Here is a 27880-nt window from a genome sequence, read left to right on the forward strand (position 1 = left end):
TATTTTGCTTATTCGTAAAGCACTTTGAGGAACTCTTGGTGTTTTTGTAAGGACTATATAAACATATTTGATTTGATACACTCCTTACAAAACAGCTGCAGCAGTGCCAAAGTGCTTTACAGAACACAAAATTAAAAGCAGCGATACAACTGTCAGAAAACCGAAGAAGTTGAAATAAACGACCGCCGACTCCCTCTATTGGTTATCTCTGAACCTATGGCAACAATAAGTCTGCAATTAATCAATGTAATTAATTATCCCTGAGGCAAAAGAAAATAGTGAAGTAATAGTGCTTCGAGGATTGATGCGTATACATCCCCCGAATATACCAATATATACAAATTTATTTCTGATCCATTCACAAATAACGAGGGAGGAGCAATTTTGAATCTGCAATTAATTAATTTAATTAATGACCCCTGAAACAAAACAAAAACAAATAAACATTGGGCACCAAGGATCAAGGCATGTATGTCGGTAGAATATACTTATTATGATTAGTCCACAAATAACGGAGGAATAACAGTTTGAATTCCACAATTAATTAATCAGCACTGAGACAAAAAATCGGATCTATGCATATACAGTACATGCCTCGAATATACCTACCCAATTTAGTTCTGATCAGTCGACGAATAACGGTGACATAGTAATTTTAGTTAGTGTCATCCACAAGAACAAGAAGAACAAGAAAATGATGAATTAGATAGTGAGAAGAACAAAAAAATATGTATCTGTTGCGCATACAGTTAACATTTATGCTTTCCTTAGTATGCATGTAGTTAGTTACCAGATAGGATAATTTCTGTCTAGTCAGCCTTTCCTTTGTTCTGGACCATGTGGCCCCCATGTAGTCTACTCAATGTTCTATGTTACTTTCCTGACCCCTCCCATCCTATTGTTTGCCCCTAAATAAAGAAGGCTGCTATCACAGCAGCTGAGGGAGCAGCTAACAACCTCCACAAAAGCTACATCGACTTCCTGCATGTTCTTTGTAGCCAAGCTAGGTGTACATAAACCTAGCTTCAAATCTACCAATATCTTCCATTCCATTCCTACTTTCTTTTTTACATTTGAAGTGGTTACAATTGAAAGAGGAGATATGAAGTCTCCTTCCATTAGTAGAGCCAAGACGCATGACATTATTCAGGTCCTCAAACAAGCAACGTGTACTTAATTAATTGGCTGCCAATGACAACATAGACGTCCAATCCATTTGACCTGGGACTGGCTGATTCCAGTAGTAACATTAGAAGAGGGGGGGGGGGGACCCAGGGCAAAGACGCATAGACAGAACTAACAAGAAACGTTGAGATCAAGCTGGGTGCCACAAAATGTTGTCCTAATGACTTCAATTTGCCCGCAGGCCTCAGATTTGAGACCTATGCTATTGGCCATATAAGTAGGCTACAATTGTGTGCTCAAATTGCTGGCCATTCGAATTTTTTGAGTATGCAATCCATGTGACGTGGGAATATTTGAGAAATGAACTTTACATACTGTAGATATGTAAAGTATGTAATTCCTGTATTTATGCGTATGTATAGGTACAATATTATCTCTTTTACCTTACTTTTTGACACAGAACATTCCTAATATGTCCATCTTTTTATTCCTATGCCATAATATGGGAACATTTTGGCAAGAAAGTTGCTGATTATTTAAAAAAAAAAAAAATCTACAAATAAAACCCACCACTATTACTATAATTATAACGATTACTAAGTAGTAATAAAAGGCTGTGGGTTTGTACATTGTAAAATATGGATAAATCATACTGATTATGGATGAATTTAGAAAAAAAAAATCTATTAAAACCAGGCACCATTGTCTCGATAAAGGTAGCTAATTACAACATGTATAATGTGGATCACGTTTTTATTGAATAGATGCTACTTATGTGAGGTTGTATTTGGCATGAATGAGGTATTATATGTATATATATTTTTTTTATTTAAAGGAGAAGCAGTTTAATAGGTAGGACTCTGGATTTTGTAATTGGTTATGTTTGTTTGGACTGAAAAGCCTTGTTGCCTTCAAAATTGCTTAAGATAACATTGAAGCATAGCACGTTGACACATTATGTAAACATGTATGCTTAAAAAAGCAGTATTGGCTGTTACGTGGCAATCAGCAGATGCTAGGTATGTTTGTGCAAATAATGTAAGTAATAGTGGATGGAGACAAGGATGTTTGTCTAGTGCTGATCAACAGCTGTTGTGTGACAGATGTCCTGCCCTTAACACACAATGAATAGCTATAAATAATTGAGATCCCAGATTAACACTGGATTTTAGAACTTGTATTTTAAATCTATATGCTTTAATCTAAATGTTGTATTTTATACTGCAAGTGCACATGCAAACCATGTCCCTGATACAGCTCTTAAATTGAGCAGTAAACAATTTTTCAACAATAAATGTAAGTAAACATTACAGCCATTGCATATCATGGTTTCATCTTGTAAACTGCGCACGTTTGCAGGCTTTCAGTAAAAATGGGAATACCATTTTAGTGTCACAATTTAATTATCCGCATCATTTGAATGGAAATTATGGAATCTAATAACAAAATTCAATAACACGTGACGATATATAAAATAACGCTTTCCTACTTGTTAATATATACTCGCATACGTTTCATTTGAATATGCTGATTTCTATTTTTGACGTGTTGTTTTGCTCCTCCCGTGATAACAAGAGGTCGCTGCCAGCAGGACGGAGGGAATTTAAAGACGTACAGTAGGCGGGATGTATGACAAATGGACAGTTTTTTAAACGAATGGAATTCCGTGGCTGCGACAGTTCAGGAGAATTAACCAATCAAAATCGACAAGGAAGCGGTAGCCCTCACGGCGCTGTATGCGAAACGATGGGTCACGTCTCTGCGTGAGATTTATACACGCATGTGCTGTTACAAATTAAATTTACTGTTGCGGTATTCGCAAAGTTAAAATGTCATAGGATAAGTAAAAAGTGATTATTCTGTGTTGGTGACACGGTGACACCCCACTCCTTGAACACAATGCTACTAGCGCCTATCCATCATGGATTAAGGGGAGCTACAGTCCACATTTTAAAGAAAAGGTTAGTTATTAATTGTTACTAAAGTAGTATGCTTAAATATCACCAAAAGTAAACGCTATCTAAAATGAGTATGAAGTGTTTTTTAAAATTATTATTTAAAGTTTTTTTTAAAAAAAAATACATATTTATACTGTACTCAGATAATAAAATCCAAACAATACTTGAGTAACTGCTACACTCAGTGTTGTTAATCTTACTGAAAAAAAGTAATTAATTATAGTTACAAATTACTTCTCCCAAAAAGTAATTGCGTTAGTAACTCAATTACCTGAATGTAAGAGTAATTAGTTACTTAGCAAAGTAATTGGTGATAATTACTTTTTTTTTTTTCCCTCAAAAAAAAAAAAAAAAAAAAAAAAAAAAAAATTGGCCACACTATGTGAAGTTTTTTGTGAAGGTTTTTGGTACAATTGGCCCGAGCCCAATTCTTTACCCTAATTTACCCTTTACCCTGAATCAACTGTTAAAAGTTGTTAAAATTGCTCCCATTATTGCATTTGTTCCCTTCTCTCTACTTTCGACATATGAAAGTTTTAAAACTGTTTCATCATTTAAAGATAGATTCAAGTCAAGATTTTGCCGATTTAGAAGTATTTTAGATAAAAAGTTACTTAGGTTCGCTAGGAAGGTTCTCTACAACAGAGCCGTCCTAAAAAGTCTACTGCTTTAAGATGGCGGCTGTCTACTAACGCATTTAGTGCCATGCAGTGTTGTTAATTTTACTTTAAAAAAGTAATTAATTACAGTTACAAATTACTTCTCCCAAAAAGTAATTGCGTTAGTAACTCAGTTACCTGAATGTAAGAGTAATTAGTTACTTGGCAAAGTAACTAGTGATATATATATTTTTTTTTCAAAAAAACAAAAAAAAAAAACAGGTCACACAATGTGAAGCTTAAAGGGTTTGGGGGACAATTGGCCCTAGCCCAATTCTTTACCCTCAACTTAACTAGACAAAAGGGTATTGCGATAACTAGCTAGTAACCTTTGCTATGTGTGGAAGTCATTTAAAGTTGTGAATCAATCGTAAATTTCTCCCGTTATTGCATTAGTTCCCTTCTGTCTACTTTAAACATTCATTCATTCATTCATTTTCCATGCGTAAGTTTTAAAACTGTTTCATCATTTAAAGATAGATTTAAGTTAAGATTTTGCCGATTTAGGAGCATTTTAGATTTAAAAAAAAATTACTTAGGTTCGCTAGGAAGGATCTCTACATCAGGGCCTTCCTGAGAGGTCTACTGCTTTAAGATGGCGGCTGTTTACAAACGCATGTAGTCCTTAAAACATGTTGGCAATGCAGCAGTGTCTGTCATCTGCATCTAGTTCTATAATATGATATCTACCGTGTCATGTGGGTGTAGTTTGTCGGCTATGGCTGCAGTCAGGTATTATTGGAGCCACCTAGCATCGCGGTTGCAACGGCGTCTTCCCCACTCCTGCTCTGCTCTCGTTCCCGTGAGTCCGTTTCTCTGACTTTTTTTTATTCAACCAACTTAGTAACGCATAGTAACGCACGCCTTTCCCGCCTCAGTAACGGTAACGGCGTTACCAAGATGAGAAAAGTAATTAATTAGATTACTCATTACTGAAAAAAATAACGCCGTTAGTAACGCCGTTATATTGTAACGCCGTTATTAACAACACTGGCTACACTTCCCCGAATTGTAATACTGTATGCCTATTGACACATATTTAAAATAGTGCATATGTTTTTCTCTCGTTTATTTTATGGAATTATAAAATTGTGTCTATTATTCCCAATTCATCAGATGGACTACACTCTTCAGAAATCTGAGTTCCTGTGATGGAGTCCCTCCAACACTGGTTGATGCGGAAACTATTTTTGCATTATCATCAGGGCATGGCAAGTGCGGGGTTGCTGTGGTACGGATCAGTGGACCCTCATCTGCTACAGCCCTCAGCAGTATGGCTGGCCTCACACGCAACCTGCCCATTCCTCGTAAAGCATTGTTAAGAAGCATCACACATCCCCAGTCCAAAGAAGTGCTGGACCGTGGGCTTGTTCTTTGGTTCCCAGGTGTTATATTTGATTTTGATTTCTCCCTTTTCCCTGATATTTTAAGGATCTTGCCATCTCTTTCTGTATTTCCAAAACACTTTGGGGAAAGAGCTTTTTATTCTGTTTCCTGCTCCTGGACGTTTAACTATTGAGTACTTTTGACAATGATATATGCCTCCAAATTGGGGCTTGAACTAGGAGAGGGGACCAATAGTCCAATCGCTGACACCCTCCCAGTTCAAATCATGGATTGCATGTCTATCATCATCAATGGTAACCAATGACTTGAATGACTGAGTAGTTACTGTTTTGTGTTAATTTCATCTGCAGCTCCTCACAGTTTCACAGGAGAGGACAGTGTCGAGTTTCACATCCATGGAGGTCCTGCTGTTACTGCTGCTGTCCTTCAGGCACTAGGTAAATTATATTTACATTTTTTTATAGTTTGAATAATTGACTGTATGCCACGGTATACAGACCATTATATTGTCATATTTGATATATTGTTCAACAATGTTTAATCCTCAAACCTGAAAGCACCTGACGAGGAGAAAACAATTGTTTGGCTGCACTTGCTTCTTTGTCCCTCTAGAGTGCAGTATTGTACAATATAGCTTTGAAAAATTTCTCGCTGGCCATTTCTTTCTGCCATTTCCATTCTGATGTCAAATACATTAAACACATTTTCTACGTCAACAATACATGCTGTATAGAACATATTTCTGCATTTAAAGGACATAAGTTTAGTTTCGCTGTTTAGTTTATATATATATATATATAAGTGATGGTGAGAAACAACTCAGTAGTTTCTCATGAACCTGCTTACTATGTCACACTGTATTTTATCATTGTAGTGTGGGTGTGTGTTAAGTGCATGCATTTATATCATGTTTTCATGCTCTGTGTGGATGACGTGAATTTGTTTCTCAGGAAGTGTGCCGGGCATGAGGCCTGCTGAGTCTGGGGAGTTCACGCGAAGAGCCTTTCAAGCAGGCAAACTTGGCCTAACGGAGGTAAGTTTAATACAGTAATATCCCTTCCAGTGTCTACGCCGTTTTCTGTCGTTTGTTCATAATTTGAGGTTATTTGCTTTAGGTGAAAATAATGCCTAAGTTCTACATGACACAGAAAAATAACATCACAAATAACCCTGCCAATTTTGAATAATTAGAAAACTTGTCATGTACAATTTTGTAAAATGAGGCTTTAAAATCTTGCAAAATCTATTTTATCTGTTTTTTCCACTCTTAAACACTGTGGGCGTTGCCTGAATGTGTAGGGACCACACCCTGTCAACCGTAAATAAAATACCAAATCTTAACATGGAAAAATACTACTTAATCTCTTCCACCAACGCCTTCTTGGTTTGAGCAATAAACATATTTGAAAATATAAACCTCTGGGTGGGGGAATATCACTCAACATAGGGTTGCCTACAATGAAATAACGCAATTACAGTGGCATGAAAAGGTTTTGGCACACAAGATTTTTCTTTATGAATCATTTGTTATATTGATCAACAATTTCAGTTAAATATATAGCAGATAAACACAGTAAAAGAAGTGAAAACGTTTAGAGGAGAAAGTTTTAGAGTTTAGAGTTTTAGAGGAGAAACTTTTAAGAAAAGTGTGCAACAATTACAGTATTTGAACAAAATTAGCCTGGTCCATAAATTTGGGCAACGCAAAAGAAAAATTTCATCAATATTTAGTATATCCTCTAAATCCATCTTAGCTCTCAATGAGGATCAGGAATCTGGTTCAAGGTATTGTGGACCATTATTCTCCAGTTCAGTAAGGTTTGATAGTTTCCGAGCATGGACAGCCCACTTTAAATCACACCACAGGTTTTCAATAATATTCAGGTCTGGGGAGTGAGATGGCCATTTCAGAATGTTATACCTTTCCTTCTGCATGAATACATTTTGGGATTTTGAGCAGTGTTTAGGTTTGTTGTCTTGTTGACGGGTCCAACCATGTTTTTTATCCTCAATGCATATCGCCCCTTGTTATGTCAGAATAACTCAATTTTAGTTCCATCAGTCCATTGTACCTTAATTCAAAATGAAGCTGGCTTATCCAAATGTGCTTAAGCATACCTCAGCGGATTTTGTTTGTTGCATGTGCGCAGAAAAGGCTTCTTCCACATTACTCCATACAGCATGTCCTTGTTAAACGTTTGCTGAGTAGCTGAACGACACGCAATGACACAATCTGGAGTAATGTCTTGTTTTAGGTTGTTGGAGCTTGTCTTTATGTTGAGTTTGACTTTTTTCACCATCCTTCACCTCTGTTTATCCGAGATTTTTTCAACCTGCTGTAGGCCACAACTAGAACTGTGCCTGTGGTCTTCTATTTCCTATGTTCCTCACAGTGGGAAATGCCAATTTAAATTTCTGAGCTACTCTTTGTATCCGTCCTCTACATGCAACATAATGTTGAACAATCTTTGTTTTCAGTTCATTTGAGTTGTTTTGAGGCTCCCATGATGCCACTCTTCAGAGGAGATGCTATGAGGTGAAACACTTGCAAATGGATGCCTTAGATACCCTTGTATTCGGCTTCACCTATGTACTGTATGTAGATCCAGGTTTAATGACATTACAAAATACATTTTGCCAAAGGTATTCAAGGGGAGAAACAAGTGTGCCCACATTTAAGGACCTACCTCCTTTTGTTTAAGCAATTCCACACTTTCCTTAACTTCTATAAAAAATACACTTCTCAAATATTGCTGTGTTTGTCTCCTATTTGATCATTTTAGCCGAAATTGCTGATCCATACAACTGAAGATTTATAAATGAAAATCCTGAGCATTTTCAGCGGTGCCCCAACAATTTCATACAACTGTATATATTTGACCGGTCTCCTGTCAATTGTGATGCTCTTTGCAGGTGGAGGGCCTTGGCGATCTTATCCACGCTGAGACTGAAGCTCAGAGGAGACAGGCATTAAGACAAATGTCAGGAGAACTTGGCCGTCTCTATCAGAACTGGAGTCACAAACTGAAACGGGTACTGTATGTTGGGACCTCCCATTTATAATTCCTATAACTGTAATTTCAGTCATAAAACACAATTTCCCCCCCTACTTTGAACCCTGTTGTTTATAGTCCAATGGGGATTATTTATAGATTTCTACAGGCTGATGAGCTGCATGCCTTTTGGTGTGCAGTAAATACCCCATAGTCTAATGTTTATGCCTGTGGCTTATTCAATTGTGGCTTGTATCTAAACAAGTACCGTAGTTTTCTCGTCAAATCTGGTGAGTGAGGCTTATAGTCCAAAAATTGCAATGTCAGACTCTGCAGTGTTACACACATTAAGCTGCCATGTTCTTAGTAAACCTTGTCCATAAATATTCACTACTCTGGTCCTTAAATCCTTCATTGCCACTGACGTCACTGTCATATCCTGGCAACAACATGTAATAACTTTGTAATAACGTTCAATAACAAAGCAATAGTTGCAACAATCTCCTCAGTCATCAAGTAAATCCAACCATTCAAATTAATTGTATGTTCAATTGCTGCCAATGGCAGGGAATTAGTTCATTTTTAATTCTACATGCTTCCATGTTTATATGATAAAATCACACATATACAGTACATCTGTGTAATTGCACGTTTTTTATGTCAATTTACCAGTCTGGCCAATCCTAAAAGCATATTTTTTTCATTAGAGATGACAATGGAGGTCTTTGAGCACAGTGAAGTGATTTTCAGTAAATCCGTTTGAGATGATTAAAATGTTGTGGCTTGATGCCACAATACTCTTGAAAGTAGCCATAGACTGTACTGCGGTCATAACTGTATGGATGTGATCTGTAAAGTGTGTTATCGGTTATTCAAGTGAATTTCAAAAGCAGACCCTACCATCTGAAGGTTGCAGTAACAATGGTAATTTTTCAGGTCAGACGGCTTCCTCAGTTGTGACTTAAGTTTGGTACCTCTTTATCAGCGCAAACCATTCACCTTTGGCCTCATGCTATCAGCAGCTTATTGTTTTGCACAATGAACTACTGCTTACATAGATAATTCTCCTTTCTGACAACCTTTGTGAACTTTACAGATTATTTTGTGTTAATATTCCAATAGATCATTGCTTAAAATACACTTGCTTGGTGTTGAGAGATGACAATTTAAAGCGACCTGTTATGGAAAATGACTTGAGTTGCTCAAAATCTAATAGTTGGGTCTCTGAATTGGTTGCCTAGTTTACACCTATCAACCCATTTAAAGAACTACTCAAACAAGTAAACTTTTTATTAGAGTAATTTAAATAAAGTTGCCAATATGCCCTTATCACCAAGGTATGACATTGATTCTGTGTGCTTGTGTGTGTGTGTGCCTTTAGTGGGCTGTAAAACATCTAACCCAAATATTGAAGGACAATGTTGGCTGGTAAAAAAAAATTATTCTGAGAAACATATATTATTTTTCCAAATCATGTGATTGTAGTTCTGCGAAGCCGCTCTCTATAAGTGGATGAACTTTATGGATTCTGGCCAAGGTTTTCCAGTTTGCATGAGTTGGGAGCAACCGGTACAGCTGGTCTTCCTTGAGAAACTTCCTGAAATGTTTTTCTTTAGGCTCCTAAATGGCATCTTTATTTTAGGTTCAGACCACTGGGAATGTGATAAATCAGAAGTATACCATCTGTGTGAAGCTTTCAATGAAACCTTATTCAAAAAAACAATGCAACTTTTTTAACTATTATCGCATGTGTACTGTATATGAATCTGAGTTTGGGAATGTGAGGCTTCCTGTTTTTCTTCTGCAAAGCTACTATTGTGCGTGTTCCGCAATGTCAATCATACCGACTTGTCTTCTGCTGTGGTGGAAGTGCTTTACTTCAACTGGATTCAACTTCTATAACCAGGGGGTGCACATATTTTTTTTGCCCAGGTTCTCAGAGGTGGACCTGGAGATGTGACTTGGTCCTCATTGAGCTTGAGAGCCGACCCGCCTGATGCGATAAAATTATGGCAAGCTTTACTTAGAGCCAATTACCTTTAATTAATTATATTAACAATTAATGATTGGTTAACATCAACTGGCACAACAAAATTGCCATTACTTTGAAGTGAAATGTAAAGAAATAAACGTTAAAAGCACTAATTCAAAATAAAGGGCATTATGCGGCTCCCACATTAACTCCAAGTCTTTGTAAAAGTGGGATGTCCTCCTCATAAGAGCTCATTGAACGTGCATGTTTAGCTTTGTAAAATGCGAGCAAAAACACGTTTGTCAGTGCATGGCGCTGTTCTTCATTACCTTTATTCCGCCACTTGTCCATAGGGCGATAGTTTGCTTAATTGCCACATGCTCTGTTTTTTTCGTGCTTTTCAAAGTTTGGATGGCTGAAATTCTTTGACGCTACATAAAATGCGCTGCTCTTATCTGCGACATTGGGATTCTCACGGCACCTTTTGTACCGCATTTCCGTGCGAGCATCATTTGCTTCTAGCCATGGTACCTCCTGCAGCCACTTTTCAGCAAAAGTCCTTTTATTCAGTAGCTCCGGTGACGTCTTTGTTGTCTGTCTGTCTTTTGACGGGAGTGGGGGAACACGGAAATAATTACTCAGTGTGGCCTGCCTTTTTGACATTTTGAGAAGTGATTTTCTCGTGTCCACCGCAAATACAGTGGTCTGCCATTGGTACGCAAAAGCGTATGGAAGCCGTTGAGGGCCAGCGCGTTTGTCTACGTCCAGTCCGCATGCGCGCATGAGGACCACTTATGTGAACCCCTGTCTATAACAATATTTTTTAACACCAACCAAAACTGCAGTGGCCATGGCCACAACAGTATAATAGTACAGTATAATAAATTCTGCTGTCACCGAGATAATAATGCATTGCAGTTTTGATGACCACTGTCTGAGAGTAATTCATTTAACGTCCTCATGTAGCTAAATGAGTATTAAAATAAAAATGTGGCGTGCAATGCTATTGGGGGATGGCGTGGCTCAGTAGTAGAGGAGTTGTCCCCCAACCTAGGGGTTGTGGGTTCAATTCTCTGCCCTGATGAACTCGCTTAAGTATCCTTGAGCAAGATACTGAACCCCACATTGCTTCTGGTGTTGTGTCACCAGTAGGTGAATGGCGATGTAGTGTAAAGCGCCTTGAAAGGTGGAAAAGCGCTATACAAGTATAACACCATCTGCCAGTGTTAAAACTTTTTTTTTCAGGAGAGGAAAGAAGAATCATTTTTCTTGCTGATATTGTAATCACAACATATAACCCATCACAGTAGCACACACATCAATTACACTGACGAACAATATGGAAACAAATTTCTGTTTAGATTTTAATGCTAAAAATAAAACTTGCTTTCTGATCCCAAAATTGCAGTCAGTTTTCTTTTACCGCTAGTTTATTCACCGCAACTTAACCTCCACAAAAGCAAAATATGTTGGCTAATGATTGTTGGAGCTTCAAGTGCAACACTTTTTTAGTTGAACAGTCTAGAAAGAGCTATAAACGTACATTTTTACCTTGACTCCTTGTGCACATTTTTCTGGTGTGTACTTGTGGAGAAAAATGTTTACAAGTAAAAGCAAATACTTCCTAGAAGCATTTTCAAATGCCAGTACTATTTTAGCCAATCAAAAATGAGTATCTCAGAAATAAATAGTATCATTTATCTATAAAATTATTATTAATATAAGTACACCTCTGCATAACATTGTATCCATTGTGTAACACTGACAAAGCGGGATGATTGTTCGCAATATTTGGCACGGTTTCACAAAAAAAAAAAAAAAAAAAAAAGCAATGTGACATTTTCTACATTATCAGAGGTCTAAGAAATGTGCTTTGCATACTTCTATACTTTGTGTAACCGTCTTTCACATGGAGGTCATTTATACAAGGTGTTGTTTTTCACTGTAAGTGAACACTGCAGTGATGCCTTTCACATTTCATTGTATGTCACTATTTTTTTTTTTCTAAAACAAGCAAAACACCCAAAAATAATTTAAAAACAGCTGTCAGACCTAACTCAACAAAAATTGTGTTTCCTCGTGTAACAACATTACGTGCTGTTTATTTGGTTTTAGGAATGCCTGTAAGGTTAGTCTTGTCAATTAGTGACGCTTGTGTCCTCTTCTGCCACAGTGTCTTGCCCATGTTGAGGCCTTCATAGACTTTAGTGAAGATGAGCTGATTGAAGATGGAGTCTTAACCCGCGGTACGTATACTGAGGTAAAAATATAAACAGGACAGTCATCCCCAGGGTTTCAGAGCAAGGCGTGCAAGGACTCAATTACTGCGAATTGGTTATAGAGGAGTCAGTAATCAGCCTCTTTCCTTTTGATAATTAACTGGCTATCATGTGCTTTGGCTGATCCACTGGGAGAAGCTATTAACATCAAACTGTTCAAAAAGCAGTTTCCGTTTTGGAAGCATGAACAGAAAGAGCACCGGGACTGCGGACGCATTTGTCTTGCCTTCAAAGCCAACCTGCCGCTGTGCTTACAGGAATAGTACTGTCAGCATTACTGTCTCTCAAATGATTGGTTTCCCACGTGTGCACGTTGGAGGGAGCGGAATGCCTCTTGTCTGGCATTGGCAGAATGTTTTTGAGTCCTCAGAAGTTGTCAAGCTTGGACACAATATAGCCTGGGAAGTCGTGCTTGTTTTGTTGGCACGGAATGTGGGCTCATGCCTCAGAGGTGCAAGTAATAATAGACATGTGTTTAAAAATAGTAAGCCAAGCTGGCACATTGTCCTTCCACTGTCATACGCAAATATGCCCCCAAAGGATGTGGACAAATTGTTTTTTATTCTATACACGTTTATGTATGTTCTATGAGTTTTAGCTTAAATTAGATTATCTGATTTAGCAATTATCTGAAATATCTTGAGCACTGCTTAATTTTTGCATTTTAACTTTGTTATTTTTTGGAGGAAAAAAAAGACCGTGACCCAGTTTTTGTTAAGACAAATACTGAAGTGTGAGACGGTGGAAGTCTTACCTTTCAAGGGCAGCACAATACACCTATCATCATCCCGTTCCTGTGTTTCAAGTGAATGGAATGGTGCATCATCTGCAAGCTGAAATGGCGCAACACCTGCTTGATGAGAGGAGAGGCGAGCGGCTACGTAGTGGTGTGCAGGTGGTCATCGCGGGAGCTACCAATGCTGGAAAAAGCAGCCTCCTCAACACGCTTTGTAAGAGAAACATGGACTGTACAACATGAGGGGATTGTGATTAAATTTTAGACAGTTTCGGTCTTTCGGCAGCATGTGTTTAACTCATGTACAACAACAACAGCAAAACTGCATTAGTTTTACACATGTGGTCAGCTTTATTGTGTCTTCAGTGCAAAAAAAAAAAAAAAAAAGCGAAATTTGAAATTCCAAGTTCAATCTATTTCACCTGAATTTTGAAGTTCTGATAGGAAACCTAGTCAAGATATTGGTGGAAATTAAAAATTTTAACTAAATAGTTAAGATGAATAATAAAAAAAGTTATATAATAAGTTGTTCCAAGTAGGATTTGAATCAGACAAAAGATAAATCTGAGCCAAACAGCCGGGCTGATGTTGCTAGTGCAGTTTTTTGTCTGCATCATGAGTAAGGCTAGAGCTAAGTTCACACAACTTAAAAGTATAACTTTTCAAGTTATGCGTACTCTGAAATTTGAGCCCCCCTACACACACACACCCCAAACTTTAAAGTGAACACTGTAAACTTAATAAAATGAGTTACAAATACTCCCCCCCCCAAAAAAAAAAACTGAGTTGTGTCTACTTAAAATCTTAAATTATATAAAAAAATTCAAGTTTATGAAGCAATTGGGTGTTTTTTGTGTGTGGATTTTTATTGTTATAGTCTTGATTAATGTTTGTACTACAAATACTGTTAATGGATAAAAAAAATAATACTTTTGAAAACAAAGATGTAATAAAATACAGTTGTATTTACATTTTTCCCCATATTTTCTGTGTTAACCTTGGCCATGCTGCCACGATTAAGTTTTATTTATCTACATTAATTCTGAGAATATATTTAGAGTAGGAGTGTCCTGATCCAATCAAGTGATCTTAAATCGGACCGATCACGCCATTTTTCACTGGATCAGAATCGGGTAAAAAGGATCGGATTTTTAATTAAAAAATGTTTTTCTGTTTCATGCTCGTATAGCCTCTCACCCTCTCTCCTGCTGGTTTTTCTACTCACCAGTGCAGCTGGCGTTTGGCAATAAGTTAAAGATGATTGACAATTTTGTAGGTCTGATCTGGCGATATAAAGGCTCGGTAGGTCTAAGATCAAAGGCACAAATGTGTTAATCATCGTTTGGTCAATCTTTGTTGTCGAGAGGCTGTTGTCTGCAGCGTGAACATCGAAGCGTGAATGAATTTGAGTGGACTAACTCAATGACACATTTAATAGAGTGTTTTTCTACGTTATTCTTGTTTTCAAATAAGTGTGGGTTTTCTCCAGGTTCCTGCCACATCTCCAAAAACAGTGCACGGCATGCTGATTAAACAAATTGTCCGTAGGTCTGTGTGGGTGCGTGAATGGTTGTGTGTCTATATGTGCCCTGCGACTGGCTGGCAACCTGTTCAGGGTGTACCCCGCCTTCTGCCTGGAGTTAGCCGTGATAGGCTCCAGCACCCCCGCGACCAGTGTTGTTAATAACGGCGTTAGAGTATAACAACATTACTAACGGCGTAATTTTTTTCAGTAGTGAGTAATTAATTACTTTTCTCATCTTTGCAACACCGTTACCGTTACTGAGGATGTAAAGGCGTGCGTTACTTTGCGTTACTACGTTGGTTGAATGACACGAGAAACGTTGCAAACGTGATACTAAGCTAGGTGGCTCCAATAATACCTGACTGTAGCCGACAGCCTACAAACTACGCCCGCATGATGCTACGCTAGATATCACGTTTATGAACTAGATGCGAAATGATACACTTGCCGGCGTTGGTAAACAGCCGCCATCTTAAAGCAGTATACTTCTCAGAAACGCTCTGTTGTAGAGAACCTTCATAGCGAACTTAAGTAACCTTTTGTCTAAAATACTCCTAAATCGGCAAAATCTTGACTTGACTCTATCTTTAAATGATGAAACAGTTTTAAAACTTTCACATGTTGAAAGTAGACAGAAAGGAACTAATGCAATAACGGGAGCAATTTTAACAACTTTAACGGTTAATTCACAACATTAAATGACTTCCAAGCATAGCAAAGGTTACTACAGAGTTGTGGCAATGTCCACAATACCCATGTGTCTAGTTAAGTTTAGGGTAAAGAATTGGGCTAGAGTGACTGTCCCAAAAACACTTTGAAATTCACATAGTGTCACCTATCTTTTTTTTTTTTTTTTGAGGGGGGGGGTGGAAAAAAATATACATGAAAAGTTAAACCAGTTACTTTGCCAAGTAACTCATTGCTCTTAAATTCAGGTAACTGAGTTACTAACTCAATTGCTTTTTGGGAGAAGTAATTTGTAACTAATTACTTTTTTAAAGATTAACGACACTGCCTCGTGAGGATAAGCGGTTCAGAGGATTAATGAATGAATTATATGAACGTTATGGAGAGTGATTAAAAGTATGGTGTTAAAGGTGATGCAATGAAAAATGTATGCGTTCCTAACTTTTGTGCTGGTGTACCTACCTTAAGGAAAAAAAAGCTAGGCGCACCAGTGCCACCAATGCAAAAAGTGTGGAGCCTTGAAAATATACTGTATATTGCAATGCTGTTGTTTTTTTCCAATATTTTTCATTCAGGCTTAATTTATATATTTTTGTTACTTTTTAAAGGCTAAAAAGTAACAAAATAATCCAGAAATACAATGGCATTGCCAAAAGATTCAAAAATACAGTACATACGTTTTATACTTTGCAACACTCCCCCAAAAAAGCGGAAGTGGACATACTGTAAAAAAAGTACAGTACTGTGACATGTTTGAAACTTTTGATCAAATAAAAAGAACGGAAAACCTTTTTTTCCAGTTTTTTTTCCAGTATTGGATCGGGACTCCATCGGCAGATTCTTAAAATCAGGTGACTTTGTTGCTAAAAATATGTGATCGGGACACCCCTAATTTAGAGTATGGAAAAAAAAAAAAGTCACCTCATTTCCCTTTTTTGTGTCAAGCTAATCATGCACATGTTGTTTATAGAAAAAGGATGTATTTGTTTGGCATATTGTATCCTGAATGCATTTAGAATTGCATCACATAAACTAGCTTGAGTGGATACTCGTAGAGTCTCCTCACAACTTCCTTTTATAATAATAACTGTATTTGTCACCAGATGTCAGTTTCCTGTTCTGAGTCTTGATAGACACATCATTAGTAATGAGTTATAGTAATAATGTGTTTTGTATAGAAAAAGCTAATTATCTTTGATAAATTATGAGTACCATATGATTTATTCTGATGTTTTTTAATCCAGGCCAGAGACCTGCAGCCATTGTGTCTCCCATTGCTGGAACCACCAGGGATGTGGTGGAGACTGCTCTGGATATCGGTGGCTTTCCCGTTCTCTTGAGTGACACAGCGGGCCTCAGAGACAGTTTGGACCTGGTAGAGAGAGAGGGCGTCCGTCGAGCTCGTGAAAGGTGAGGACTGCTTACATTAGAGCTCACATACTGGCCTTTTGTCCATCCATAGACAGCTCTGCGACCAATTTCTGATGTGTTCAAGAACAAAGAAAGGAAGAAATAAGTCATCACTTTACTTCTGAACAACAACTTAGCTGTGCAAGCAACACAACTTGTCTTATTGCTCCTTTGTGGATATAAATACTTGGAAAACACTCCCAGGAGGTTGCATAATGAAGGGGTACCTTTCCTTGATGTATTTACAACACCTCATCCATGATGTTGAATATGGACATATTGTGAGACGTTTACTGACAGATGCTTCCTCTGTTTACACTGGGAAAAACAGCACTTGTTAAACTCGTCATCACTGCTTGCTTCATGAGGGTAATAGAATGGACACACTTTTGATGTGTTTAATATGTTATACATATCATATATTTATTATTTGCTATTATTATTAGTGATCCACGATAATACATTTTTCAACCGATACCGATAACCGATAATTTCCTCCTCATTCCAACCGATAATGCCAAGCCGATAATTCTATTAAAAGATTTATGTAAAATTTTTAAGTATACGCAAAAGAAAATACTACTGTGCAAAAATATAATTTATTGCTCTTTTTTTTTCAACATAAAATATGAACAAGTCGTCAATTCAAACATCTAAATAATGACAGATTGACATTGTGTAATGGTAAACTTTTGGCAACAATTACTTAAAGAAATACCTAAGTTGCACAAAAATGCCTTTAAAAGTAAGCCATTCCTAACATATATAACATTAATACACTGCAAAACAGACCTCCTTAAAACTAGTCAGTTTTTAAGTGTAAATCTATTGGCAATAAGTGAAATTATCTGCCATTGCTTCAAGTGTATTTCAGATTTCTTGGAAGAAAAATAGCTAGCTAAAAATAATCTTAACAGCCCTATTTTAAGCAATACATTATTATACTTAATCCTAAAAAAAAACAAAAAACTTGGAAGGAAAGATTTTGAATATTTGTGGCTACAGAATATTGATTTAAGAATTTGATTATCTACTGTGACTGTATTTGATCAGAGAAATAAGTTAAATAATTTGAAAAGTGATTGCTAATGTTATATGCTTTGTTGCACACTGTGAAAATGATTAACTCAAAAGAGCGAGATGTCATGTACCCATTCTGCAGCGCTTTGTTTACATTTGCGGCTTTCACGACATTTGCTTTACAGCAGCTAAACTGATACACGGCAGTACTATTTGGACGGAGTTGGAGCTCGCATCCCCGGCCTGTGCGTGTTGTTTTGTGCCTGAGTTTTGTTAAGCCGAAAATAAAGGCAGCGTTACAAAGTCATCTGACCGCTCGTCATTTTACATACTGAATGCATTATTGACTGGCTGACTTATTTTTCTCCATGTTTAAATTATCATCCAACCACTGTGCCGTCATGATAAGCTTGCTGACTGGACATCACTTTTTCATGAAGAATGGTGGTCGTATAAACTGCATTGTTTTTTTTTTATCCAGGGCTTTGGTTCTCGGGTCATTTAGGTAAAAAAAAAAAAAAAAAAAAAAAAAAAAAATAGATATATATATATATGTGTCTCGTCTCGGTGGCGGCAGCTACGTTCGTACCGGATAATCCGCCCGCCCCAGCCGGTTCGCCGCGGCGTATTCGGGTCCTGGCTCTGCTCGCACGCCGTGGGGGAACGCTCGAGAAACCGGGGTGTTCGCCGGAGGTCCCGAAGCCGGGGAACCGGGCTCGGCCCGCCCCGCCTAAGGCGAGGCGGCGGCGGCGGCCTGCTGGACCGGCCAGAGCGGCAGGCTCCGTCGGAAGACGGCTACTTGCCGACTATCGGTCTCCAGTCGTGCCGGTGTTTAGCCTTAGATGCGAATTTACCACCCGCCTTGGGCTGCATTCCCAAACAGCCCGACTCTGTATCGTCACAAACCCTGTAGTTTAACTTAGTCTTTAGCATTCCCGCTAGCAGCAGCCTCGTATTCGTTCCAAAAATCTTTGTGATTCAGTTTTAAATGGCTGCTGGGTTAGTGGTTTTGAATGAGGACTCTTTCTTTCTGCCTCGTGGAACTTCTACGGTACATGTTTCGCAGATGGCGAGAGCGTCGTTTTTTAGTAATCGTTTTTTAGTAACAGCCGCCATAATATTCAACTACTTCTTGTCGTGGAACTCCGCCTCCTCAACCCCTCCTCCCTCAGGCGCTTCAGAGAGGGGAGGGGTTGAGGAGGCGGCATGCTGAATTCTTCGGTTGCGCACATTTGGAGGCTATATCAAGTATATAATTATCGGATTGCATTATCGGTTGAATTTTTTTATTATCTGGATTATCTGTGTGACGTCATAATTGCCATTATCGGCCGATAATTATCGGTGACCGATATTATCGTGTATCATTAATTATTATTATTACAGTATTATTGTTTTGAGAGAAAAAAAAAAGTTTAGGGTTCCAGAAGCATGTTTTAGGTGATATTCATCAGAATTGTAGGTTGACAGTAGGTGTTCCTAATCTCATCTCTTTGTTCCATTCTGGAATGTGATAAAAGAGCATAATCATTGCGCACGTGTGCACAAGTTTATCAACAATTAGTACCAAGTATTTTAAGCATTTACCGATATTATTTTAGTTACCTATGATTAATTGAAGGAATATATTGTGCCTTTATCCAAGAAAAGCTCACTAGAACTCTTTGTTTGGTAATACTTGGTCAGCTGGGGGCAGAGTTGTAATGCAACGTCGTAGAGAGGCGAATCTGCTGTGATTAGAAATGCTGCACGGCCGTCCCGGCTTGCACAGAGTTTTGAACTATCGTGGTGGAATGCAAAATGTTTTGATGTCTCAATAACAAGCGAAAAAATGATGATAAGGAAAGGACTACTTTAAACTTGTTAATCCAGAAGGTTCGATTGCAGAAAATATGACTAACAACAATCCAGCGTATGTACGAGGGAAGCCCAGTCGACGACGTCACATCATGCATGAAAATGAACCAGGTGGATATTTTGTTAAATAACACACTAGACACAAATATTATAACGCCAAATATTTATCAAACTGTACAATATTACCGTGGAAGCAACATATATACACAGGAATTACCTATTACCTAAAACAATTTTTTAAGGCTCAATTTTTTTACAACTGTTTGCAACATGATGTTATTATGAAGCAATTATTTTCAAAATTAAACATTCCACATGAAATAATGATAGAATATGGTGTAGTCATTGATATATTCCCAAACATTATTTAATGAGAATGTCTATAGGATTACATTGGTAAATAGTAGCAGTGCAAGGGTTTGCAGGCGGGTTGCCGATCGGCGAAGATAATCGACACCCTATAACGGTCTCTTCTGTGATCCTCTTTGTTCCTTAGGACATCCACAACACGGTGGTGCCTCTTTATTCTTCAGTTGATACCTAATTTTTTGGGAGTCAAGAGTGATCATTTGTGCGTGGTCCATTGCACTCCCAAGTGACGAGTGGTTGAGCTGGATTTATTTATTTTCTCCTTATTAAAAGTGCATAGGTGGAAGTCTGCTCCCTTTTTTACTTTTTATGCACTCATCCTGCCCTGCCACGCGTTACAAACCCCGCCGCCATGTGATATGATCCTAGGTAGTTTGTAGAGCTGGGAATCTTTGGGCACCTAACGATTCGATTACGATTATGATTCAGAGGCTCCGATTCGATTATAAAACGATTATTGATGCACCCCCCCTCCTTTTTTTTTTCTTTCTTTTTTTTTTTTTTTTTTTAAATGTTTTGTACATTAGTTCCAAAATTGTTCAAAAATACTCTCAGGCTAAACCAAACTACTATTTCAGTATCAAGTTAACATATAGCAGTAAAAAAATATACACAAATAACAGTAAATAAAAAACTCTAGTCCCCATTCTATATCAGCAGCTTTAAACTACATTCAATTATTTTAATGTTGTGAATCAACCGTTAAAGTTGTTAAAATTGCTCCCGTCATTCCATAATTTCCCTTTTGTCTATTTTCGACGTGAAAGTTTTAAAACTATTTTAAAGATAGATTCAAGTCAATATTTTACCGATTTAGGAGTATTTTAGATAAAAAGTTAATTAGATTTGCTTGGAAGGTTCGCTACAACAGCCTTGCAGGGAAGTGTACTGCTTTAAGATGGGGGCCGTTTACGACGACCGCATCTAGCTTTTTGTAGCTGTGCTGCTAACGCTATCGAATCTATAATGCATCTAGTCCTATATAAATGATATCTACCGTAACATTATGTGGATGTACTTTGTAGCAGCTTTTCGGCAGCAGTCAGGTATGTTGTTTTGTTTTTTTTATCTCGTGGCATGAGTTGAGCTAGAGCCGTGAGTTGAGCATTGGCATTACCCGAGGGGCAGGGTAATGAGAAGCATGATGTTTAGCTACTCTCGCTCCGTTCCTCATTGTCCCGAAGACCGCGCGGCGCGCTGAGTGTGTTGTACTTCCGCTTTACTTTGCATATTTCAATAATCGGAATTTGGATGTTTGTGAATCGTTCTCGAATCTTCCACGGCCGAAACGCGAATAATCTAAGAATCGGAAATTTTGCACACCCCTAGTAGTTTGTGTGATTTTTCGCTTCAAATGCCGAAGGCTCGAGCGTTTACGTCACAGCAGCACGGGATCGTGCGAGATTTGCGACAACGCAGCCATTGCGGAAGCACGTCTGCATCACGGGACATTTAAACTTAACGGCAAATACAATTGAACTACGAGTGGCAAAGATGGAAAAATTTAGGGAAAACTTGCCAGTTCGATACAGAGACAAACTTGTTACCACGGCGAAGGACAGATATGTGAGCAATTTTAAGGATGTGAACAATGTTGACCCTCACGAGCAAGCCGAACACAAATGGAATAAAGATGCCGACAAGCTTCCACCACTACGCGAAATGGACATCATGCTGTATTTAGTGTTTGGTGTATGTTACTACACTCATCAGCAATTTCGAAACTACAAATCGCTACAAAGCTACGAACAGTTTTGCTGCAGATGGGTGCAGGATCTGCACATTATGACCATAGCAAACGGCAACACCATCTTTCTAGCAAAGGTAGGCAATGTGTGTTTACATTAGTCTGTGACCACGGATGTACAAATTTTTTGTTGCAGAAAATGTAGCCTGTGTACAAATTCTTTGCCACTCTCTCACGTCAAAATATTACAACTTTTTCATTGAGCAACGACAGGAATTATGTCTTATGAAGACAATGCACATGTATGCATGCTAGTTGTTTAGCTGTAGCTATAGCTAACAACAGGCCGACTTAGGGCGTAACGTTACTGAAATTTGCGTAAACAAACGAAATTAACTTACCGAAGTGGAAGTGCATAGAGCAAACTCAGTGTGTAACTGAAGAATCAAACGTTATGCCCTTCCTTCTGATCGAGGCCACCCATGCCATTCTTCGACGTTTGGTAAGTTCAGATATGACCTTTCCCTCGCCTTTTCTCCATGTAGGGATCCGGAAGAAACTCAGTGGTGTTCCGTTGAGCTGTACATTCTCCTTTCTATTCGATCGGTTGTTGCAATTCTTTACCGCACAATAATTTCCAACCATTTTTAAAGAGCGACCTGTGTTGAAATGCCTCTCTGTTTATGTTTCTCGCTTCCACAATGGCGATAGCGGCGGAAACCTCGCGAGTGCCACGTCATACGCTCGAGCCTAATAAGACTGAACCAGCACTTGGTTCGGGTTAGCATGTCGGCTAGCTGTCACGCCTCCTGGTTTGTTTACGCTCTCTGAAGCCGGGGCAGGGAAATGACAAAAAACTCTGGTGGCATAAAATAGTTTGAGATGTGCAAGAAGTGGACTGTTTTGACCATTATGAAGTAATTTTGCCAGGTCGTACTGAATAAATGCATTTTCAATATTTCATATTCCATGTAGCACAAGACTGTTGTTATTTGTCATGACCATACCATTTATTTAGCAATTGGGGACAAATACTTAGATAAAAAGAATATTTTACGGCTCTCTTCGTCGCATTTTCCTCGTTTAGAATAATTCGACCCTCAATGGGCAAAATTGTAAATCAGATGAAACCATGACCTTGCCGACGTCATCCTCTTCTAGTCCTCCTCCTCTAGAGCCCTATAATGGTAGGCGTGGGTAAACGGCAAATTAAAAGACTAATTTCTCATCATCTGCGCTTTGCCAAATTGTGGTATATAGTCGAATCATTTCAAAATATGATTCTAATTCACATAATAATGCTGTAATATAATAATGCTATAAGACTTTTTTTATCCTGTCGTACGCACTTTGCCTCTGTAATATGAGAAGGCTAGCTTTACTTGTCCATTTTACAAATGTAATATTGTCTTTGTTTCAGAATTCTTTTTTTTATAAATGCTTGGCAAGAAAATACAGATATGTTTTTCAGTATTTTGAGTACAGGGGATGTGCATCTACTGTTGTATAAATTGAGCACTCTCAGGTGGAATGTTGTGTGGTAAATTTCTGTATAGGAAGCGCGTGCATTTTTTGTTGTATAAAGAACTTTTTGTGCATGGAGCAGGTCAGACTCTTGTGACCTGGGTCACTACAGGAAGGAGGTGGTAAGTACAAGCATCCGTTGCTGCTACTAGCTTTTGTCATGGGATGGATGTGCTTAAGGGTTGGTGCTTCTGGACACCGCTCTAGGAAGCAGCCTGACATCGATGTAGTTCCTTTGGGTTTTTTCACAATGGAAGTACTAATGTATATGAATGAATCAGATGACATTAAGTCAATTCTTGACACCCACCTTTTTGAATAAATGCTCATCTGTGTGGAAAAAGGTGATTGTTAAATGTTTTTTTTCCCCTTCAGATATAAAAATGAAAGCACAATCGCATTAAAAAAATATGGAAAATATTTTAGTTGTACTGTATTATGTTTTGTTGGCAAGGAGCTGGAATATCAATACTCTAAACATTTTAGTATACTGTATATTTCTTTTTTTTATGATTGCCTCACAGGTTTGTTTGTTTGTTTGCTTGTTGGATGGACCAACAAAAACCATTTTCATGCCTGCGGTAGATTTCCCTTGATTACATATTCTTTGTTTACATGGTGACTGTGTCGTAGCCACCATCTTGTCAAAAGTCAGCTGGGATAAGTTGTAGATTTATAAATACAAATATTTTTCTTCTTTCTAGAATTGAGCAAGCAGATCTGACTCTGGTGGTTGTGGATTGTTCTCATATCCCCACTGAGTTCCAGCAAGCTGCAACCTTCCTTCAGGACTATCTCAGAAGTGTCGTGCTCACTCAGGAGCAGATGCAAACAGGTACTTATCTAAGGATTTGATTTTAGACAGCAGATTTCCCTTTTCAAGACATTATATCCCTTTATGGTTTAGTAAAAATTATGTATTTATTTTTTCATCACAGTATTACCATCTGACAGGTTCCTTCTGGTCCTGAATAAAGTGGACTTACTGCCTGATGAACATAGGCAAATGCTGAAACAGAAATTCGGGTGCATCCCTGCACTCCCTCCTGTCTGTGTAATATCTTGTCACACTAATGAGGGACTTCAACACTTCCTCACAACACTGCACAGCAGAGTCAAGTCTTTGTGAGTCAGCAAGTTTTTACAACAATTTCATCTCTTTTCCTTAGCCTTAACAACACAGCAATGCTCTTGCTCTCACTACAAATCACTACCAAATCCATGAAAGTCTTCATGTTCAGTATAATTTCTGAACAACTTATCCAACTGTGAAAGTAATGGGCACACCTTCAGTAGAGAGCCCTTTTCATGGCTGTTAAAAAAAAATAGTAATGATAATTAAAAAATTTTTTTTTTTTTTTAAAAGCATTATAAGCTGTTAGCGGCGCTGTCATAAATCGTATTTTGAGTATGTCATGGATGTAGAAACAAATGGCGAGTCAAATTTTACGTCGGATGTCAAATATATTGTGTGTCGAGGCACCATACCACTGTATTACAATAGAACACTTGTGCCATAAATACACACACGGACACACGCACACACACACAAACACACCCTCACCTACACACACAAAATCATATGTCACCAGCTCATGATATCAAACTTCCCGCATAGGTGTGGCGACCCTCTGTCTGGTGCCCCTACCCTGACCCAAGCACGCCACAGGGCCCACCTACAGCAATGTGTTGCAGCACTGGATCAGTACCAGCGATACCGTGACTTTGACCTCGCTCTGGCGGCGGAGGGCATTCGCTTAGCTCTCACCAGCCTGGGCCGGATCACTGGCAAGGTCGGACCAGAGGAGATCCTGGATATTATCTTCAAAGACTTCTGCATTGGCAAATAGATGCCTGGCCTGTGTCATAATAATGATAACAGTGTAATGATAACAATAACCTGAATAGAGAGCTGAGTTATACGCTTTCATGGCCACACAGTACGTCGGCGCTGTGCCAAACTTTGTGTCATCCAGAAAACACATCGTGTTCTTGGCTCCAATAAGTTCCCAAGACACCAAAATGTGTGTCACGGATTTTGTTTTTGGCTTAACAGATTGAAGAAGAAATATTTGACATGTTGTCTCCCAATCATGTACGATACACTTTGTACTAGAGCTGTCCCGACTAGTCGACATAGTCGACGTCATCGATGACGTAAATCCGTCGACGAGCACAACATCCCGTCGACGGTTAATGAAGGGTTAAAAAAAATATATGCGTGGAAAGTTAGAATGTCGGATGCTCTGTTTGCAAGCGGGGAAAGCCGCACAAAGCCAAAAAAAGCGCACCAGAGTGTCCAAAACATTGCCTTATTTCAAAGAAACAAAGGAGAGTACACTCTTCTGTCCTGTCTCTTCAATGCCAAGCTTGGCTGCACGTCGGCCGTGAATAAACACCTCAAGCGCCTTCACGCAGTTTGTATTTTTTTTTTTTTTTTTTTCATTTTTTGTACACCAGAGGGTGCTGTCGCCTTACTAAATAATAATGTTTCATTGACAATGGGCCTTATAAGTGCTATTAGTATTGTTCTTAATGCTAATCGAAAGGTTTATTTCATGTTATGGTTTATTTTATGGTATAGAAAATTATATAAGGTTAAAAGGTCAAATATATACAGTATATACAGTGATTGCACTCAAGGGAGAGATTGTCAATGATAAGGTAATAAATTAAGGTAAAGGCAATTCATATAGGCAATTCATTGATATATAAATAAGGTTTAAAAGGAAAAAGGTGAAAAGTTTTTGTTAATTTCTAATTGTGTTGCTTTATTTGTGTGCACCGTAGCTCTTACAGTGTGTTTACATCAAGGATGGAATAAAAGTTGTAAACCATCAGTTTAAGAGACCATCTTTGCAATCGGGATGCTACACTAGTTAATTCTATCAGCATTTGAACTCATTGTTTATTTGTGATTTATTATTGTTATTTACGTGTTTATTTGTACTTTAATAAATAATTTGAGTGTTCCAATATGTTTTTTGTGAATTGATAAGTGTCAACAAAAATTTCATTGCTAAATTAGTTTAAAAAAAATTTTTTTAAAAATGTAATTATTAGATTAGTCGACTAATCGTAAAAATAGTCGGCTGACTAATCGGGAGAAAATTAGTCGTTTGGGACAGCCCTACATTGTACAAATATTTGGCCAGTCTTAAACACAGAAATCTGAGAAATTCCAAAAGGTTCAGATACTTTTTCAGATTTCCTATTGCTATTCTTTCTCACACTTATAATTACAGTCAGTGTTGTTAATAACGGCGTTAGAATATCACGGCGTGACTAACGGCGTTATTTTTTTCAGTAATGAGTAATCTAATTAATTACTTTTCTCATCTTGGCAACGCCGTTACCGAGGTGGGAAAGGCGTGTGTTACTAAGTTGGTTGAATAAAAAAAAGTCAGAGAAACGGACTCACGGAGACGAGAGAGCAGAGCAGGAGTGGGAAAGACGCCGTTGCAACCGCGATGCTAGGTGACTGTACCTGACTGTAGCCATAGCCGACAAACTACGCCCACATGACACGGTAGATATCATATTATAGAACTAGATGCAAATGACAGCCACAGCTGCATTGGCAACATGTTTTAAGGACTACATGCGTTAGTAAACAGCCGCCATCTTAAAGCAGTAGACCTCTCAGGAAGGCTCTGATGTAGAGATCCTTCCTAGTGAACCTAAGTAACTTTTTTTTTTTTAATCTAAAATGCTCCTAAATCGGCAAAATCTTAACTTAAATCTATCTTTAAATGATGAAACAGTTTTAAAACTTACACATGTTTAAAGTAGACAGAAGGGAACTAATGCAATAACGGGAGCAATTTTAACTTTAACAGTTGATTCACAACTTTAAATGACTTCCACACACAGCAAAGGTTACAATCTAGTTATCGCAATACCCTTGTGTCTAGTTAAGAGGAGGGTAAAGAATTGGGCTAGGGCCAACTGTCCCCCAAACCCGTGACCTGTTTTTTTTTTTTTTTTTTTTTTTGGGAGAAAAAAAAAAAAATAAAATATATATATATATATATATATATATATCACTAGTTACTTTGCCAAGTAACTAATTACTCTTACATTCAGATAACTGAGTTACTAACGCAATTACTTTTTGGGAGAAGTAATTTGTAACTGTAATTAATTACTTTTTGAAAGTAAAATTAACAACACTGATTACAGTGCTAATGCCCTTTTGTAAAAATGTGTTAATTATTGCAGTCATGCATGCTTCTTTTATCTTTCATCATATGTCAATAGTTGACATTTGTCAAACAAGTGCATATGTTAAGTATAGTATTTTACCCAATATTTAAGAAAACGGGAGTCCTATTGTTAAAAAACTTGATGGAGAAAAGCTAAGATCAGTTTTGGACCATCTGTTTCATCAAGATTTCATCATTTGAAGGACATTGAAAACAAACACATTATGCTTGTAATTAGTGGCAAACCCACAGTCTGGTACGACTCTCTTTCCTCCAAGATAACAACACTCACCCGGAGTTTATCAGAGACCAGTTCCAGAATTTGGGAGTGGAGCGGATGGAATGTCCTGAACTCAACTCCACTAAACCTTTGGGCATGTTTTTACAACATGTTGCCTGACAAATGTAAATAAAACGATACAATGTTTTGCAGAAACGTTTTAATTTATCTTGAATCGTTTGGATTTTTTTGTTAATCTCTCATGTGAGTTTGATTCCCTGGAACAAAGTGGCCAAAAAAGCAGGGC

At 38.0% G+C, this 27880-nt stretch overlaps 1 protein-coding gene across 3 annotated transcripts; it reads left to right on the forward strand.

Annotated features, from left to right (window-relative positions):
* The first annotated feature begins 2853 nt into the window (after positions 1-2853).
* gtpbp3 (GTP binding protein 3, mitochondrial) lies at positions 2854-26172 on the forward strand. Of its 3 annotated transcripts, none has more exons than XM_057842151.1 (11): positions 2854-3086; positions 4859-5127; positions 5440-5526; positions 6040-6122; positions 8003-8122; positions 12228-12300; positions 13140-13283; positions 16526-16691; positions 23853-23983; positions 24087-24273; positions 24767-26172. In XM_057842151.1, exons 1-11 carry the CDS (start codon positions 3025-3027, stop codon positions 24996-24998), a joined length of 1554 nt encoding a protein of 517 aa, XP_057698134.1. In that variant the 5' UTR covers positions 2854-3024; the 3' UTR covers positions 24999-26172. The 3 variants fall into 3 exon arrangements, with proteins under 3 accessions (XP_057698134.1, XP_057698136.1, XP_057698135.1); XM_057842153.1 differs by having other exon boundaries at positions 4948-5127; XM_057842152.1 differs by lacking the exon at positions 2854-3086 and adding an exon at positions 4258-4544.
* The last annotated feature ends 1708 nt before the right edge of the window (positions 26173-27880 follow it).

The sequence above is a fragment of the Corythoichthys intestinalis genome, chromosome 7, assembly GCF_030265065.1.
Source record: "Corythoichthys intestinalis isolate RoL2023-P3 chromosome 7, ASM3026506v1, whole genome shotgun sequence".
Lineage (NCBI taxonomy): Eukaryota > Metazoa > Chordata > Actinopteri > Syngnathiformes > Syngnathidae > Corythoichthys > Corythoichthys intestinalis.